Source organism: Gopherus evgoodei, chromosome 5 (genome assembly GCF_007399415.2).
Source record: "Gopherus evgoodei ecotype Sinaloan lineage chromosome 5, rGopEvg1_v1.p, whole genome shotgun sequence".
NCBI classification, from domain to species: Eukaryota; Metazoa; Chordata; order Testudines; family Testudinidae; genus Gopherus; species Gopherus evgoodei.
This window is the reverse complement of record NC_044326.1, coordinates 80944071-80959531: the sequence shown is the minus strand read 5'-3', so window position 1 is coordinate 80959531 and position 15461 is coordinate 80944071. Positions and strand designations below refer to the sequence as shown.

At 39.8% G+C, this 15461-nt stretch overlaps 1 protein-coding gene across 2 annotated transcripts in view; it reads right to left on the bottom strand.

The window, feature by feature from the left end:
- Nucleotides 1-12465: 12465 nt before the first annotated feature.
- Nucleotides 12466-15461, bottom strand: part of PDGFC (platelet derived growth factor C) — a 224861-nt gene continuing 221865 nt past the window's right edge. For both annotated transcript variants that reach the window (XM_030564841.1, XM_030564840.1), the window contains 2 exons: nt 15097-15314; nt 12466-14094 (listed from right to left, as the gene is read on the bottom strand). In XM_030564841.1, coding sequence (XP_030420701.1) covers nt 13978-14094; nt 15097-15314 — 335 coding nt within the window. In that variant the 3' untranslated portion in view covers nt 12466-13977. The remainder of the gene's footprint in view (nt 14095-15096; nt 15315-15461) is intronic.

Sequence of the window (15461 nt, the reverse complement as noted above, 5' to 3'; positions counted from 1 at the left end):
CCATGGGTAATGGTCATCCCACCCCACTGGACCACTGAGTATTTCACATACTAAACTGGTGGTTATAATCCTGTGGAGCCTCATTCCTGGGCACTGCTACTTCTGTAAATAACATGTTAGTCAACCACAAGATCTAACTGGCTGGTTTTAAACTGATGCCATTTCCTGGTAGCAACTCTCTCTCTCTCTTTGCACATATCTAGCACCTTTTGTCTAAAGATCTCAAAATAAAATGCACATAAATAACCATATTCTTTTGTTACCCATTATATTCTTATGCATCATGTAAAGCAAACCAGTCTTGTGGGAAAGATTAACAAGTTAATTATTTGGCAACAGTTCAAAGGCTATTGTTTATACTAGAAACTTGATCCTACTTGGAAAAATAAAGGTGTGATTTCACACAGGATATTGTTCCAGATATAGACCTTTTCCTATCACATAACATCTGACAATTCCACATTCTTATCTTTACATTTTAACTCTAAAGTAATGATTCACAAAGCAGATAGGAACTGCTTCAGAAGTCCATAGCAGGTGAAACTGAAAAGTTTGTGAACTATCCGGTCACACACAGTACAAGGCAATTTAACACGCAAACACAATTTTCATGACATAAGGAAATATTTGACTTTTTGTGTCTTAATTCATAATCCTGCTCTAGCTGAAGTTATCTCCCACAGTTAGGACGTAAATTCAGCTTTTCTGGGGGAGAGGGGGAATCTTATTTAAAGAATCTTATTTGACATGGTTTAAAAAGTAGTAGAATTTATGCTTTTTCTTGGGCTGGGTTGGTCTCTCTGGTTCAGCTCCACAAACTGAATAGGGAAAAATCAACAAGGCCATAATACATTTATTATTTCTTACTTTTACAAGTACAGAAAGAACTAGATTACTTTGGCATTAACATGACATGTTGCTGAATTACTGGAAATGTAAAATTACCAAGGTTTCTGAAAGGAATTCTTCACAGCCAAGGCTTGTTTTCCATTGTGGTTTGAATCATTGTCTCATTTTCTTTGAGATTTTTACAGATCATCTGTTTAGATACGACTCCACTTGCAAGTTTATATTGCAGTCTTTTAATATTGCTAGCTAGATTATAGTTGTCATTGGTTTAAAAAAACCTAACTGTTAAGGTTTTTTTGTTTCAGTTTAGAAGCAGTAAAAGAAGTATTACCTTACGAAAACTACACCCATCTACAGAATTAGACTTATAGAAGGAAAACATATATCTGTCTGCTACAGTAGACTTTTATAGAAATCTTCCACAAAATATGGCTTTGGATACTGTTTAAGAATCAATTATTTTTATAATAATTGAACACCAGTAAATAAAACAGCCTGCTCATATAGGACATTATTACTTTTACTGAACTGCTTATGCTATATATTAATGTTCTATTCATTCTGATAAAGGTATTTCTTTTATCTTCAGCAAATTTCTCTCCCCTTGATCTTTGGGTAAAATAGTAAATCTGGTTAGATGTAGATGCGTGTTTAGGTATATTAGAGGAAATTCAATTTACAAATAATATGTGTTATCAAAATCACCAATCTGTCAAACATGGCCAGCATTTAATCCATATCGTATCTCTACTAACTTGTAAAGTTGGCCCTGTATCTACTTACACTCTCTGGGGTTGCTTTGAGTCTCATAATAACTGACCAATCCAGAGTGAGAGAGACAAGGTAAGGGAGGTAATCTTTTGGTGAAGGGACAAGATTTTGAGCTTCAAAGAGCTCTTCCTCAGGTCTGAATGGGTTTTCTAATTATGGGTCATTCATATTTGCGGTCACTGCATTCCCTGTGATTTGGGGAGCACTGGGACTACTTACTACTGCTTCCCCCTCAAGGGAGCAGGATGCTGTAAATGGGGTTGGGGGAAGTACCATCTGCTCTAGACCATGGATGAAACCAGCTATGGAAGAAGCTGAACATGGAGAGATTGTACCTTCCTGAAGTTGTCACCTCACTGCTCTTCCTGGGGTGATGTCGCCATGCTGTCCTCTCCACAGTCATGTCTGTAACTGTCCTGATGTAACCCTATAGCTTTACCACACAATACAGAGCAGAGATTCCTTTACAATCAGCATTGTGTACTGTGTAAATCTTTGGATGAATTCAGTACATAGTTTAAATAACAGGCATGAGAGAGCTCTAGTTCTCAAATGTTTGCCTATAATATTAGACATGTGATTTGAGAAATTTACAAAAGCTCAAAGATACTACAAAAAGGGGCACTGGCAGTGTGGCTTCTCACTTGCAGGCTTTGTGCCTCATTTTCCCACTCTGGAGTGCATGAATAGCATTTCATATACTTGACTCACTTACAGCAATATGAAGACATTGACTTACTACTTCCCATTTTAAGGAGGTCACGTAAGTGCAGAAAGGGTCCATTTCAGGCAGATCTGCCACCTTGTTTTCACTGCAGGGGGCAAGCAGTACACTAGTCATAGTGACACACAAGATATTATAGAATTGAAGGAGTACATCCTGGCTACATTTTAAAATACAGGACTCCAAGATCTCTTTGCCTACCTTTCTCCTGCCAGTGAAGGTGATTTATCATATGCCAGGAAGAGCCCCACAGATTATATCAGAGGTAAAAACAGATCATCCTTGACTAAAATTGTGGGGGAGGAGTGCAACCAAAGCTTAAAATCACTAACTTCTGGTCAGCCTCAGGTCAATTCATTTATATAAGCAGCACATTTTATTATCTTGTATGCACCAATGCACTATAATCCTATCAGAGCACCCCACAAGCATTGAGGTATGCAGCATCTACATGAAGAGCCTGGTGAGACTCTTAGCTACGTATGGCACAAGCCCACACAACCTCCCTCACCCTTCCCTCTCAGAAGATTGGACTTAGAGTTGGTTTGTTGTTGATGTCAGGCCTATGAGATTTACAAGGCGCAAGTGTACCTCAGCCCACCACCAAAGCACAGTGCAGTGAAACCAAGTGGCAGGTTTTCCTGCTGCCCCATCCTTTTAATAGGCATTGGATGTCTGCAGGGTAACTAAGTGCAGTGCTGACTTACTGGGGCATGTGTGGCTCATTAAACCCCCCAACCTAAACATAAGGAAGGTGGGAACAACTCCTTGGGGACAGGAAGTTAGGGTCTTGGACAGACTGGTTTTAAAGGAAAAGTGCTCTATGAGCAGCAAAGTCTGAGGAAAGGAGGTAGTCTGGAATAGAGTCTCTACAAGCAGACAATATCTGGGGTTTATGTATTGTTGTTATTGAATTAACTTTATTGTTAACAAAAAAAGTTGAAATTTATTTCCTTTACTTCTCCTTCCCCTACAAAGAGGTCACTGAAAGTTTGCCACTTATCTCCCAAACACGTATGTGGCTCAGTCGCTTGTATGTTTGTCTTTTTGCATTCCTCTATTATTGATTATGGTTATTGTGTGTGTGCTTGCATATTAAGAGCTTCCCATTCCCACTGGCTTTAACAGCACAGGACTAGTGCTGTATTAAGGACTAATTGTTGCTCACATGAGTAAAGGCTGTAAGAGTGTTTAGAATTTTTCTGTTAGGGCAAGAAATGTTAACCACCCATTTTAAACACGAATGTCTCTTCTACAGTTATGGTGTAGCTCTGTTTGTCTCAGCATATTGGAAATCAAGGTGGGTGAGGGTGTTTTTTTTTTTAATCAACTTGTTGATGAACAAGACAAGCTTTCAAATTTACAGAGCTCTTTTTTGGGTATGGGAAAGGTACTCAGTGTCACAGCTAAATACAAGATGGAACAGAACTTATAAGCAGTTAACACATGGTTAAAAACCATTCAAGATAAAGTGGCCAAATAATCCCTCTGCAGTCAAAGGACTAAAAAAAGTGCTAATAAGCCATAAATCTAATATCAAGTTTATGATTTTTAGTGTCTAGCAAAACTATGAACTTAGGCTCTCAGTATCTTCTTTGGAAGGTGTTGTACAGGTTTTCTTTAAGGATGAGGTCAGAGGTCAAATACGGAGTCAACGTTTTGTAAGTGTTTACCCATAGATGATATCTTGTTTTTTGTCTTATCACTATTCTTGTGAGTCAATGTGCTCTCAAATGAACTATCTCATTTCATCAGTGTAATTGATGTTGGAGCATTGAGTGCACTGGATGGGGTACATTGCATGTTGTGATAGGCATGTGTAGGACCAATGGATCCTGAAAGGTTTTTTTGTGTGGGTAGATGGGAGGGGGGGATATTGCATCTGTTTTGGCAGGGTCTGGGGCTGCTTTGTGTTAGTGTCCTGGTCTGTGGGAGCTTATTTCTGAAGAAGAACTTAGAGGTTTTGGGGAGACATGGTTTGAAGGCCAGAAGAGGGCACTCAGGAAAGATTGTTCAGGATATTGAGTATGGGTTGTAATTGTAATAACTGTTGTAATTTAATGATACCCTGTATGTGTTTGAGTGGGGGGTGGTAGTTGACAACTAGGATATGCAGTCACAGGGTTTCTTCCCCCCCACCCATATTGAACTATGTATTTGTGGGGGGGGATCTGTTTCATGATGTGATCTCTGGAAAGTCCTTCTTTGGTGAAGCCACTTTTAAGTGTGTTAAGGTGTGTACCCTGAAGTTTCTCCTTGCAATATGTTCTGTGGTATGAGTACTTGGCTGTAGATAATAGATTTCTTGGTATGTTTGGGGTGAGTTTTGGATCAGTGAAAGTAAGTGTGGTGGTCTGTGGTTTTCTTGTGTATAGTTATCTGTAGGATTCCATTGCTGAAGCTGATGGTGGTATCCAGGAAGTTGATGCTGGTGTGGGAGTGTTCTAGAAAGAGTTGGATGGATGGATGCCTGGTGGTGGTTAAAGTTGTGGTGGAAATCTATGAGGGCGTTTAGGTCAGCTGTCCAGAGGATGAAAATATCACTGATGTAGATCATTGGGTTTTGTGGTGCATTGGTCCAGAAATTCTTCTTCAAAGTTGCCTCTGAAGAGGTTGCCATGTTGAGGAACTATCCTAGTGCCCTTGGTCTGGACAAAGTGTTTGAATGTAAAATTGTTTTTAAGAGTTAGGATGAAATGGATGAGTTTGGCAATGGGTTTAGGGTGGATGCCTTGTTTTTTTCGATATGAGGCAGGCAACAATACTATTTTCAGGAGGGATGTTGAAGTATAGGGAGGCGATGGTGTTCTGAGGGAGGTTGCTAATGTTGCAGAGTTTCTAGAGGAAGTCATCAGTGACCTGAGGGAAACTAGCCCTTTATGTAGTGAGTGCTTTGAGGATGATTTCTAAGAGTACTGATGTTCCTTCTGCAGGAATGTCATGAGCAGATATGATTGGTCTGCCTGAGTTCCTTTGTTTGTGTATCATAGGAAGCATGTAGAAGTCCCTTAAGTGGGTTTGTGTGGGGGTGAGGTTGTAGAGGTTACTCTTGAAGCTGTCTGGAGAAGGATTTGATATCCTTAAATTCTTGGATGAATTGTGAAATGGTGTTTTGAAGATCTTTATAGCAGGTGGTGTTCGGGAATTGTGGGTTGGCCTAGTTAACTTAGTCATCACTGTTGAGGACCTCAGTGGTACCCTCTTTGTCTGCTGGCTTTTTTTTTTTTTTTTGCAACTGTGTTGCAAGTTTGAAGACATTATTGAAAATAACCCTTTAAATAAAAAACCTAGAGCTAAATTACTTTTAAATAACTAGGGTAATTTAAAAGGAAAGTAAGTCCACAGTACATAAATGGATACATGCAGGAATGTGTGTGTAAATTATAGGTACTTATTTACATTCAAATATAGTGCACATCTGTTACAGCTTTTGACAAATTTTTCCATATCCATAAATATAGAGCACATAAAGGCAACATGATGACTTTCCACACATATTTTGGAAAATCTGAGCTATTTAAATTTTTTTCCATTAGTTCACCTGCTTTATTGGCAAAATTCAATTTTCTTCCTTTGGGAGATATTATATGCTTATGATAGCCTTCATTTAAGATACTGAATTGACTTATTTGTCATTTCTCTATTGCTTACCACTATTGCAGGTAACATCAATGAGAGAATATAAACAAAATAAAGACTCCACTTATGCTGGGAGGCATGAATACAATGAAAGCTATTGTGACCATGATTGTTGCTATAAAAAAATAGCAAACCGGCCAATGGGAAAGATGACTAACCCAGAAACAGGTTAAAACCAAACAATGTGAGTTAGGTGCCTAGGCACCTAGTGGGATTTTTCACGAGTGCCTATCGGCATCTTTAGATGACAAAATACTTTTAAAATTTGGCCTTAAGCATTTTTGGAAATTTCACTCAGTACATCTAGGTTAAAGGCTAGCAGTTACCCATGACAACTGCATCAATTCTGTGAACACGAGGCTGTGAAGCCTCATATATGGAAAGTCCATGAAGATCACTGTAATTGTACTTGTGGGGTTGTAGACTTTCTCCCCTTTGGTGGGGAGAGAAGGCTTGCTCAGACATCTGGCCACTGACATTCCTACTGCAGTGCCTGAAGGTTCTTTTTCTTAACAGCTGAGAGATGGTAGAGCTTATCTGAACAAGCAGAAAAGGCAAATTCAGGGCTCCCCGGGTGTTAAGATATTGACTGAAAGATGGAGGAATATAACAATCAGCTGCCTTTTCTTCAGCAGTAAGGGGGAGTTCTACTGAAGCAATGAGCGAAGAGGCAGGCTTCTCTCTAAACAGCTTTGTCCTATTTAAGCTGAACTATTCCAATCTGAGGAGTTAAAATTTTCCTCTGGGATTTTGGTGGGAACAAGGTGGGGTTTTTCCTGAGTGTCATCAACAGGATTGGTGGACTAGAAAGGCTGTAGGGGAGAAGTGCTCAGGGGAGGGAATAGGAACCAGGAGATCTGGAGAATATTCCTAAAGGAGGGCAGCTCTTTGTGGCTTTCTCAGACTCTGAACAACTCCCTGATCTGAAGAAGATTGAGCTAATGGAAACAGACTGACTCTTGGGTGGTGGAGTAACAAATATTCTTAAAATAATTAGACTAGCTAATACACCTAAGTGGAAGAGACAGTTTTGAAGGAGACCCTTGAAATCTTGATGTTACAAAGCCTTTGTGCAGTGAGACCACGCCATTAGTTAAGGATGGTGGAAGCCAATGCTTCCACAAAAGATCCTGAGTTTTTTTTTCCTTTTTCTGTAGACATGGTGCATTCAACACAAGTTGATTTTAAGCAGCTAGTGGCTGAATGCCAAAGTGTAAAACTTATCTTTGATATGATCCTCCATCACGGTTCAGAGTCATCCAGGTACCCCAAACAAAGACTCAGAAGGTGTTACCTATAGTGACTCTGCATGATAAACCCTTCTTGCCCATCTTTCTTTGTTCATCCACACTCTGATTCATGAGACACATATCTTCTTTTCAGTTGGAAAGGTGAGAGTATAATCTCATAAGCCTGCGGGCTCTTTGGGGCAGGGACTGTCTTTTACTAGTTGTTTGCACTGCAGTTAGAACTTGATTGTAATACACTGATACCCAGAGGGACCAAACAATCAATAAATGCCAACATTTGCTTCTGTAGCTGCAGCAAGGCAAAGCAAGAACTAGGGCAATTGGGATGAGGAGGAACCAAAGCTCTCAGTAACAGTACTTTTGTGCTGCCCGTCACTCATGCACTGAAGTGGCTGGTGCAAGAGTTCCAGAAAGGTAAATGCTCATAGTATCCATAGAACAATGCACAGCATGGATCATGGACACCAATTTTTTCTCATGGGGTTGGCTTACTTTTATTGTAAGGCTTCTAAAGTGATTCATGGTAGAATCCTCCCTGTACTGCCTACAGTGTTTTGACCCTTGGCTACCTACAGTAGCTGCTTTAGCTCAGCTGTTTCAGTTAGTTAGGCCCTTTATAAACTTACTTATTTTGCCACCTCTTCCTATTTCATTCTCATGAAAATGCCTACGCTATTGTAATTCAGCAACTCTCATCTTGAAAAACCCTACAACAAAGCCTAGCAGTGCCATTTCAATGAATAATTCATAAAAACTTTTTACCCAGTTTGCCAGTTTTCAACCTCTGCCCACATAGCATATTGTTACATAGTGATTCAGCTTCACTGGAGCCCTGCAAAACCAGAAGTGAAAACATTGTTTATATTATTGATTAAAGATTAATAGCTAGATTACACTACGATAAGAATTAACTTTTGAAATAAGACACAAGCAATACTATTTAGATGACAATCACAGGACTATTGCTTGAATGTGAGATGTTGATTTAGATATACATAAAATCTTTGGTCTGCCTTGTGACAGCAACAAATATTTTTTTAATGTTATCTTACTGTCACATTTCATTTTACAGAGAGAATCTTCAGAAATAAACAAACTACTCCATGGTTTAAAGCAGGGGTCGGCAACCTTTCGGAAGTGGTGTGCCGAGTCTTCGTTTATTCATTCTAATTTAAGGTTTTGCGTGCCAGTAATACATTTTAATGTTTTTAGAAGGTCTCTTTCTATGTCTATAATATGTAACTAAACTATTGTTGTATGTAAATAAGGTTTTTAAAATGTTTAAGAAGCTTAATTTAAAATTAAATTAAAATGCAGAGCCCCCTGACCGGTGGCCAGGACCCGGGCAGTGTGAGTGCCACTGAAAATCAGTTCATGTGCTGCCTTCGGCATGCGTGCCATAGGTTGCCTACCCCTGGTTTAAAGGATTACATGGGGGCAGGGTGTATTTATATTAAGTAAAGCAAGAAGGGAACTATGGGTGATTGTCAAAGTACACTAGGATTTTTTGTTTAAAGACAATTACATAACCCTCTACAATAAATATCTTTAGAAACAGCTCAATTGCAATATTTAAAGTAAGGCTAAATGTTAGTGAATAACAATGCGTCCAAACAAAAAGAATAGTACTAGTTGATACTTTCTTCCCTCAGTGGTTCTTACCATTCACCATGTTTATCATTTCCTATTTGTATGGTAATAGCACTGAGGGGACCTAATAAGGACTAAGCACTGTACAAGTACCCAGAAACTAAGCCTGCTCCAAAGAGTTTATTTATTTACCCTTCTCGTTCATATCTGCATTATTTTTCTCCTGCCCTCATCTTTTTTTAATACTGTCTCTCATACATGCCCTGCTCCGTCTATTCTTTAGCTCCCTTAGTTTCAAAGCCTACATTATTTCTAACTCCTGCCTGTATCCCCTCTCTTGCAATAACAAAGCCAGAGGGCTCACAGTCCGATGCTTACTGAGAAGCAGGCTGGGAGCCATTGCTGCAGTGGTGGTGGTATTGCAACTTGAATCTCATAGCTGTAAATGAAATCAGGGTTGACTTCTGTTCTTGTGCTGATCAACTGAGAAACAGTACATAATCTGGAGCAGGGAAATGGTTGAGACATAGCTCCTGAAGCCATTGTTGTGTGAATTGCACACAGTCACAGGGATTAGAGCAGATGACGGGAAGCATTGGAGACTGACCAGATGTCCCAGCATTTTAATCCAAGATAAGACACTCCTAATTTTGACAAAGCCAACAGGAATATCATAGAAACCTTGCCATCTATCATTTTACCAGTGACTAAACATTGTAATGTTTAGTGTAGGTCAGGGACGGGCAAACTTTTTGGCTTCAGGGCCGCATCAGGTTTTGTAAATTGTATGGAGGGCCAATTAGGGGAGGAGGTCGAAGCCTGGCCCCTGCCTCCTATCTGCCTCCCCCAGGGGACTCCTGCTCCATCCAACCCCCGCCCCCCGTTCTTTGATGGCCCCTGTCCCCTGACTGCCCCTGGACACCCGCCACCTCATCCAACCCCTCCTCTCATTCCTGACAGCCCCTGGGGACACCTGCTCTATCCAACCACCCATTCTTCCTGTCCCCTGACTGCCCCCAGAACCCATTCCCCTGACTGCCCTCTGCTGCCCCATCCAACTCCCCCTCCTTTCTGACTTCCCCCCAGGACCACTGCCCCCATTCAACCTCATTTACCCCCAACCACCATCCACACCCCTGCCCCCTGACCACCACCCCAAACTCCCCTTCTCTCTATCCTACCCGACCCTGCTCCCTGTCTCCTTACCACGCTGCCTGGAGCACTGGTGGCGCTACAGCCGCACTGCCTGGCTGGAGCTGGGCCACTTCACCACTGCTACCACGCAGCACAGAGCACTGGGTCAGGCTGGGCTCTGCAGCTGTGCTGCCCCAGGAGCTCACAGCCCCGCTGCCCAGAGCATTGTGCCGGCGGCAGAGTGAGCGAGCTGAAGATGCGGAGGAGGGGGAACAGCAGGGGAGGGACCAGGGGCGAGCGTCCCAAGAAAGACACTCAAGGGCCAGGCAGGAGGGTCCCATGGGCCAGATGTGGCCCACAGGCCGTAGTTTGCTCATCCCTGGTGTAGACAGCACCTCCACTATTAGATGGTGCTATACATATATTTTTAAATTGTTGTCTGTTGTTAATCTGACTTGGCAGGGGTTAGTACGCTCTTCAGCTTTATTTCTGTGGGCAGGAGCTGGTACTTGTAGTTTCCCAATAAATCAGTGATTCTATACATATTACAAATGTTATATTTATGTCTATGCTTTCATTTTACTCATAACTCTCCTAAAAACTTACTACTGCTGTGATGGATGTCTACAACTTGCAATTTTGTAATAAAACTGAAAAACCCTCACAATATTTCTTCCTGTAGCTTTCCAAGTGCAGCCTGTTTTCTTTGAGTCTGTTTATTGTCCAATACAGGATATAGAAATGCCCATCAGTGCAAAGTGGATGCAAAATACTGCCATTCAAAGTTACTTACACTAAAACAGATGGCTGGTGCAACTTTGAAAACATGCATAATGCAAAAACTCACTAGTTTTTATCCTGTATGCAGTATATTATAGCATAAACAATTCTGATGATTTGTTGGCTACAACAAGCCTTTAGAGCCTGAAAATCCCATTTGTGCTGATAACAGCCTTTGCTCAGAATACCATGTATCCCTACTGCTAGGTGGGCCCCTGCTCCCAAAAACCAGACCTGGACCAACAACCATCTATTGGGCGAAATCCTGCTCAAGCAACCCACCGCTGACTTCACAAGAGTTGCAGGATGGAAATGAGAGTATAATTTAGCCCATTAGAACTATTTAATATTATGCTTGGTGCCTAATCATTAAGGTTTTCCTGTTTTTTACTTTAAGCATCTCATTCTTTAAGCATCAAGCATATAAATAAAGTTCATGTTTCCCTATATCATATTTTTACTCACATCTAATTAAAGGCTGATTATTTCGACAATGGGTTTTCAGTTATGCCAATAGCTAATCCAAGAATCTTTCTTCAATGTTTATAGTTCTGAATACAAATATATTGAAAATAAGTGGAATAAATGCAACTAAGACAAGATATATGCTATCAGCATATTAATATGCATAATCTCACACTCCAGTGACACTGAGGTTGAGATCTAAACCTAGGAGAATCTGACATTTTATCCTTAATATTTTATAGTACAGAAGTATATTTTCCAAATTTGGCCTAGGTATAAGTCTTTGAAAAATTTCAGGTCACACACTCTCAGTAAAGACTTAAGAGTATGGCAGCTAAATTTTCTGAATATTCAGTTTGCACTGAGCATGCTCCATCTCCTCACACATCTTTAAGTGTCAACTAGACTGCACATGCACAATCCCCACCAAGAGAGACCCAGCATGCACCATGCAGGGCTGAAGAGATGGAACAGGATTTTCCTGCAATTATTCTCCTAGCTATCGAGGCCTGGCAGAGTGAGAGCAGATGAGGAGCTGAGGGGGTGAAGCATGGAAGATGGACTGGCTGGGCAAGGAGACAGACTAAATGAGCTGGGGGTAGGTGGAGGGACAGCCTCAGAAAAGGGAGACTGGGACTGAAAGTCAAGGTGGGGGAGGAAGAATGGGGTGAGATGGCCAGGAGTGTGCAGACTTTATCTGGAAAAGGGAGATGGGAAAGAGACTGGGACAATAAGGCAGGGAGATGATTGCAGGGAGAGACAGAAATGGGCCAAGGTCAGGCTCAAGGGGACAGGGAAAGATCAGGTCAGAGGTCAAAGAGTTTGTGACCACTAGAACCTGCTACCCCTCCAAACCTGGAATGGACCCTGAGATTCCTGAGTGTTATCATTCACAGCCTGGGTCCACATAGAGAATGGTAACCTATTACTGCATTTGGTGCCAGAGGTCAGTGGGATGTATCTAAAGGTTTCAGCCCTGCTGATAAGCCATGTGGTGTCTGTATTATGTTATATGATGGAATTTTTTTTCAGTTTTTTTCCTTTTAAATCTGGGAAACTAAACACAATGTTAAAAGAACATTAACTTTGCAAATTCAAGAACTCAAAAGCTAGAAAATGTGGATTTCTCTCTAACAGTTACTGTATAGAAGACTTGCATTTCTCTAACTGATTTTCATTCTAGCAAATATATTTCAGGTTTGTTTTCATTTAATATAGACCAGACACCCAATACATAACCACACAGACATTTGTTTCTCCCAAAATTAGCATTATGACTTTATTTGGTGCTTTGTTACAATCTGTAAATCCAATAGTCAAAATATAAACTAGGCATAATGTTAAAGCATTTTACAAGCAAAATACTTTATTGTTTTCTCTCCAAATTGCATAGGATGGGATATGTGTACTGGTTAAATGATATACTGTACATAAACAAAACTATAATTCATAAAACTGTACTGAATAGATAAATCAATAAATCTTGGGAGTCACTGATTTTAAATGGACATAACCATAAAAGAAAAACCATACACCTGGAGCAATAAATATGGCTGCCTTTCTATGAACACACTGTCTCATGAAGACAACAAGCCACTGAACTTCTCATGTTGTTGTAGACCTTTCTAATTCAAAGAAATTAAACAATAAAACAAGCCAGAATGGGTCTATATATACCTGATTATTTTTTTTCCTATTTGACAAATGGCCAGAATATAGAGGGATTTTGATAGCTATTTCTGAAATCATTTATAGTAACATCTGTTTTTCATATTTTCAGTATCCTGGAGCCATCAAGCTTAGAGCTTCATCCACACTAATAATCTTTGCGTTTGTCATTACTCTGTTTAAATGTGTAAACTCACATTTGTTCCATTGTCTAGCACCAGACAATGTAGAAATAGATGCTTTGCCATAGTAACCACATTTCTGTTCCTGCAACTGTGTACCCCTGGCTTTAAAGTCTTACAAAACTAAAATATAGTTGATCTAGGTTGTATTAAAAGAGAATATTAAATACCTTTGGTAAAAATAGATATATTTAACAAGATTAGAAAAAGCAAATAGTTATATTGTCAAAAGGAGAGTATAAAATGTACATGATAAAAAATACAAACAAAAAAAGTCATAGGCCATAGTAATTAGAGTAAAGCCACTGTTCTTTTCAGTGTTTGCCTCCTTAGCTCATGCTTATTGTCCAGTCAGCTTTTCTAAAAGGCAGGTGCTTTAATAGTGGATGTGGAAAAATCCAGTCTTTCCTACAAGTATCAGAAAAATTAAGTTTAATTCAGAACAGGACAGTTTGTTTTAAAGCAAGTTTGTAAGACCTAGAACTCTGATTTAGAGCATGTGGGAGTGGTTGAGTACAGAAAGAGAGATTCCAGATGTTGTCAATCACAGGCCAGGTGTATTGGAGCTGTAGAAGTAAGGCAGCCAGCAGAGTCAAGTCTTCATGGTGTGAACACTGCAATTTTTTACACTAAATTCTTAAATCCATGTAATGTCAAGCCACCTGGACATGATATATACTTCTAGTAATCCCTTACTGATGCCTTTCTCCCATCCTTTGACTGGGCCTCCAAGCAACAGAGCTTTTACACAACAGATAATCCCAGTTTGGTTTTTCCTCTCTTTAGAACTCACTGTAAATCCTGAAGATGGAAGATCCCCAAAGCAAACAACTGAGATTAGGGAAGGAGATAATGCACAAGCCCCATAACAGAATCAGCCATTAATTGAATGTACTTTGAAAGAAAGAAGCACACTTAGCCAAATTTATCCTTCAGTATTCCCTTTGCACACACAGGCACACGCCTCATGGTGTTCCAGGGGTACATCTGTCAATGATTTATGCAATCCCTTTACACCGCTCCTGGGCTTCAGCTGAAGAACCTGAAAGAACACAATTGGAGCCAGGCTTTTAAGTAAATCATTAAACATCTTGTTCATTATCTACAGTACACTGGAAGTAGTAAACTGAAAGACAGGGAAACTACTAAAGGAAACTCAATCAACTCCACAACTGAGTTTCTTCATTTATTCTGCTCGTTAATATATATTACATTTTTTTTGGCCTTACCTCAAGCGTTCCACAAACTTGATTAAGACATTAAGATATGCTAGATAGACATTTACTCATGCCATTGTGTTACATATGCCCCTTCCTTTCCTTTTAGAAAATTATCACTAGTCAAATCTGTTTCTTTAAAATTGGATCATATAGTACCATTAAGGTAATATATATTAAGATTATATAATATTTTATCACAGACACACAATTAAAAAAACATTAGTGAGTCACTGAATCCATACACCTGCAAATTTAGAATATAGGTAGAGATATTAAACTGATATATTTAGGTCTATAATTACAGACACTGGAAAAATCTTACATGACCTAGAGGTTGTTTATTGTCTTTTACATTCTAAAAAGAATGTAAGATGGTATCTTCGGGCTTGGCATATTAACAACAAAACTGTAAAATGCTAACCTTCAAACTAGCCCAGTTGCTTGTTAAGCTGAGCATGAACAAACAGCAGTTTCAATTCACTTTTGTTTTTAAAAACAGAACATCTCATTTTGCCCAACTTAGATAAATTCTTCAAATGTAGAGCTCTTCAGTCCACAGTAACTTCACAGGGTAAATGCCCTTCTTGTCCACAAAAATAACCTCTATTCAAAAAATGACATTTTGGAGTGAGAGCACAGGCGCTGATTTTTTTTTTTTTAACTCTTAGTAAAAGAGAGAGCTTCCTCCAAATGTGTCACTGTACAGTGACATTAGCCTTATCCTATGAACTACGTTCTGGTCAGCATTCACATTCACAATAAAGATTGTTTCTTGAATGGATTTTCTCTGGTCTCAAATATAAAACACAAAATGAGATACGTACCTCGTGGTATTTTTTGGTGACTTTGGTTGGGACGCATTGGCACTCATTGCAAGTATAGTGACAGCAGGCACAGTTTCCACCACAACGTTTAACCAATAGGCATAGTGGCCAGAAAATAGTGTCAGTTCGCTTCAGCTCCTCCCTCAATGACACTGAGAAGTTGCGAGGAGTACAGCTGTAGAGTCGCACCTCCTCTTTTAGAAGGTTCAGATCCACCACTGAAAAGCAAACATATCTTTCTATGACTTGTCTTTCAAATGCCATCAATAAACACACTTGAATGCTCTTGTAGCTTCCCTAAAGAGTGCAAATCCAAAGCCTTCAGAGACACTGCGGACCAGATCCTCAATGGTATTTAAGGCTCT